Source organism: Corticium candelabrum, chromosome 3 (assembly GCF_963422355.1).
Source record: "Corticium candelabrum chromosome 3, ooCorCand1.1, whole genome shotgun sequence".
Classification (NCBI taxonomy): domain Eukaryota; kingdom Metazoa; phylum Porifera; class Homoscleromorpha; order Homosclerophorida; family Plakinidae; genus Corticium; species Corticium candelabrum.
Genome location: NC_085087.1, coordinates 8,794,790 through 8,799,098, shown reverse-complemented (window position 1 = coordinate 8,799,098; position 4,309 = coordinate 8,794,790). Strand labels below are relative to the sequence as shown.

At 34.8% G+C, this 4,309-nt stretch overlaps 1 protein-coding gene across 1 annotated transcript; it reads right to left on the bottom strand.

The window, feature by feature from the left end:
- Window positions 1-1,247: 1,247 nt before the first annotated feature.
- Window positions 1,248-2,806, bottom strand: LOC134177792 (uncharacterized). The gene is made up of 4 exons (XM_062644573.1): window positions 2,641-2,806; window positions 2,444-2,582; window positions 1,979-2,239; window positions 1,248-1,910 (listed from the first exon to the last, which is right to left on the bottom strand). Exons 1-4 carry the CDS (start codon window positions 2,804-2,806, stop codon window positions 1,334-1,336), a joined length of 1,143 nt encoding a protein of 380 aa, XP_062500557.1. The 3' UTR covers window positions 1,248-1,333.
- Window positions 2,807-4,309: the final 1,503 nt, after the last annotated feature.

Below are 4,309 nucleotides of genomic sequence, written 5' to 3'. Positions count from 1 at the left end.
ATATACAGTATATTATACAGTATATTATACAGTTTATTGTACAGTATATTATACAGTATACTATACAGTATATATACAGTATATTATACAGTATATATACAGTATATTATACATTATATTATACAGTATATATACAGTATATTATACAGTATATTATACAGTATATTATACATTATATTATACAGTATATTATACAGTATATTATACATTATATTATACAGAATATATACAGTATATTATACAGTATATTATACATTATATTATAGAGAATATATACAGTATATTATACAGTATATATATATATATATATATATATATATATATATATATATATATATATACAGTATATTATACAGTATATATACAGTATATTATACAGTATATATATACAGTATATTATACAGTATATTATACAATATATATACAGTATATTATACAGTATATTATACAGTATATATACAGTATATTATACAGTATATCATACAGAATATTATACAGTATATATACAGTATATTATACAGTATATTATACAGTATATATGATGATGGCATGTCCACTGATAACAGTGATGACTCTCTTTAGTGTCCTCTGTGTCTCTGGTGGGATTTAACACCTGCTTTTGAACGGCATTCCTTGCCACAAGATTGGCAAATACAGTATATGTACAGCATATTATACAGTATATATACAGTATATCTAGACAGTATATTATACAGTATATTATACAGTATATTATACAATATATATGCAGTATATATACATTATATTATACAGTATATTATACAGTATATTATACAGTATATTATACAGTATATTATACAGTATATTATACAGTATATTATACAGTATATTATACAGTATATTATACAGTATATTATACAGTATATTATACAGTATATTATACAGCATATTATACAGTATATATACAGTATATTATACAGTATATTATACAATATATATATATATATATATATATATATATATATATATATATACAGTATATTATACAGTATATATACAGTATATTATACAGTATATTATACAGTATATATACAGTATATTATACAGTATATTATACAATATATATGCAGTATATATACAGTATATTATACAGTATATTATACAGCATATTATACAGTATTTGTTGCATGTTTGGGTGTTTATTCCGCCGTTGCTAGGATTCTTTTTCTAGTTATATTACACTCCTACCATAGCAACTCAACCACATGTTGTCTAGTTACCGGTCAATAAACGTATATTGACCGGTCAGAATCTGTATACTGCAAACCAACTAGCAATCAATACATGGGCATACCTATTTTAGATTACAAGCTTATTCTTTACCAATAATAATGTTCACAGTACTGCAGTTTGTAAAGACGCAGTCAGAAATGACAAATGGCGCCGGATTCTGTCTTCCCGTTTCAGACGGCTGTTCGACCTCGACTACTTTCAGCTCATCTGCCTGTTCCGTTGTCTCTCCGGACTCCTTGACTTTTGCGTCAGTGTAATCGGTGTGTCCATGGCCATTGTCCAAAACTTTGCACGCTGCCATTTGCTGCAATTCGGATGGCTCTCGATATTGTCTCGGTGCTTGCAAGGTTTTGTGGCCGGTTCTGCCTTGAATTACATGTTCGGGAACTCCCACTTGAAACAGCCTTGTCGCACTAGTAGCTCGAAGAGCGTGGTCGGTTCGAACCGGAAGACCAGCTTCAGCTGTCATCACTTTCATCATTGTAGCCAACGTGTTATGACCGATTACTTGCTTTGAATACCAAGGACCAAATGAAGGAGTAGACGACAAAGGTTTATAATAGAAGGCTTCTCGAGAAAATCCTGCTGGCAACTTACTAAGATAGAGATCCAAAATTTTTACGTGGCAACGGTCACCAGCTTCTTCATTAGCGTATCTGATAAACCACAAACCACAAAATGCTATTACCTTACAGAAACACGTTGGAGCTTGACTATAATTTACCTTGTGACTTTTTTGTTTGGATGCCGTAAATCACGTAGTCCACCACTATGATTTTTGGATCCGTGCTCAACATAAATGTAACAGACTTTTGACAATCCGTCTGTGGTTTGGCTGCATCTAGTCACCTGACTCCATTTGAGGCTTCTGTGCTCCGCACCACCTCGAAGAGCAAAGTTTATCCCATTATAAAAGAATACTGCCCTCAGTAGTTTTACAGGTGTGTCTAAGCCAATTACTCCCTTCTTCCATAGACTGTCTTCTCTTCAGCAGTGAATACACTGGAACCCTTGCGGATCGTTCCTAGTCCTTCTTGACGTAATTCTCGACAGATTTTATCAAGAGCATTGCGCAAACCTTCAAAACGATGGTCTGCCTTGTTGAAAAATTAAACGAATCCTTCTGTGCCGAGCTCGAAGTACACGTTGTAGCCCACACACCAAATGTACGAGAGTTTTTGGAGGATACTTGTCACCGTTGGTCTTCCTCGCCTCCAGTAGGAAGCATATTAGCCACTCTTGCAAAAGTTGTGAATCCTTCGTTGAGAGAATGTCTGTGGGTACCTGCTCTTCTTGTGAAGCATCCTTGTTTCGATTGCTTCTCCATGCTTCAAATGTTCGCATCGCCCGACTGTTGCAGGCAGTCGTGTTCTTGCAAAACCGTACCCTTGCTGTACTCCTGTACTTTGTCCGTACTCGTCTTTTCAGCAAATCTGCTGTCAAGCTGGCTAGTACTAGTGGTAAGCTTTTTGGAACCAATGCGTCTCATCTTTGTTGGCGGCTGAAAGTCGTCGTCCTGATCACTATTACGGTCTTCTTTCTGATCCGACATCACGCTGGCAAAACACGTCGATACTGTACTGTACTAATACTTTTGAGCACGTGGCCTTATGGGGCTGACGTGCACGTCAACAACACTTCACAGCTGTCAAAATGTGGTTGTTTGACATAAAAACTCTAGCTGTCATTGCAATACACAACCACTCTAATTCAACTTGAATAATCTATGAACTCTAATTACAGTAGGATGTTAAACATGCAACAAATAGGTTAACGCATGGTAGGGTCGACGATATCCAGTTTATTGACCGAGGTCTTGAGGGGCTTTCTCCTCGATAATTAGCCTCGGCTAATTATCTTGGGAAGCCCCTCAAGACCTCGGTCAATAAACTGGATATGATCTCCCTACCATGCGTTAACTACTACATATACAGCATATTATACAGTATATTATACAGTATATTATACAGTATATATACATTATATTATACAGTATATTATACAGTATATTATACAGTATATTATACAGTATATATACAGTATATTATACAGTATATTATACAGTATGTTATGCAGTATATTATGCAGTATATATACAGTATATATACGGTATATTATACAGTATATATACAGTATATTATACAGTATGTTATGCAGTATATTATGCAGTATATTATACAGTATGTTATGCAGTATATTATGCAGTATATTATGCAGCATATTATACAACATACATACTATTAAAATATATATACAAATATATAGATACATATGTATGCATGCATGTATGTATGTATGTATATATGTATGTATGTGTAATCTCACACAAAATTAGATTTGCCACATATAGTAAACAATTCGATGCATGCATGTACACACTGCATGTCGATGTACAGTTGAATTTAGCTAAGTAATACTAAAACCGACCGAAAATAATTTTTAAAAAAAATAAAAAGATTATATTTATTATGGATGACATTACCTGTCGTCCAATTTACTTGAATTCGATCTGTAGAGAAAGCAGCTGTAGTTAGACGACGTTCAAAACCGTGAGCCCTTTTGAAAAACTTTCAATTCGCTACACCGTAGTCTTGCTAACGTCTGTGGTCGTCACTAATCTTGGTCGAAGCTCATTTTACATCGATCACCGTTGTGTGGTTTCGATATGGGGTCCCGTCTCAATGTACCCATCAATCGGTGCCAAATTGTGTGTGTATCTGTAAGAACTGTTGTCACTGTAAGCGATGCGTTCTAAACGTCGCCTTGGTGGGTTTAGTTGTTGCGCGGAACGCCTACCTGCCCACACCCACGCTCAACCTACAACTCAGCCCAAAAAAAAATCGCCCGGTGAGGATATGCTACTAGAGTATGTACAAATATACCGTGTACAAAGGTTAGAAGCAAAACGAAGGTGCGTTCACACTAGAGCAGCCTTGACTCAAGGACACTGGAAGCTAGAGGCGAAAATATGGTACATATACATCTAGATAGCTAGCAGAGTCGCTTGACTAGATATGAACGTAGGTGTGAACACAGCTGAGTTTAAACAAGACTT

Bases quoted from the DNA above. Each gene is read 5' to 3' on its own strand.
- LOC134177792 (XM_062644573.1), bottom strand. From the start codon at position 2,806: ATGTCGGATCAGAAAGAAGACCGTAATAGTGATCAGGACGACGACTTT. The intron at 2,240-2,443 runs GTATCCTCCAAA...TCACTGCTGAAG, and splicing joins AGGAAGACCAACGGTGACAA to AGAAGACAGTCTATGGAAGA. The intron at 1,911-1,978 runs GTAAATTATAGT...GTGGTTTATCAG, and splicing joins CCAAACAAAAAAGTCACAAG to ATACGCTAATGAAGAAGCTG.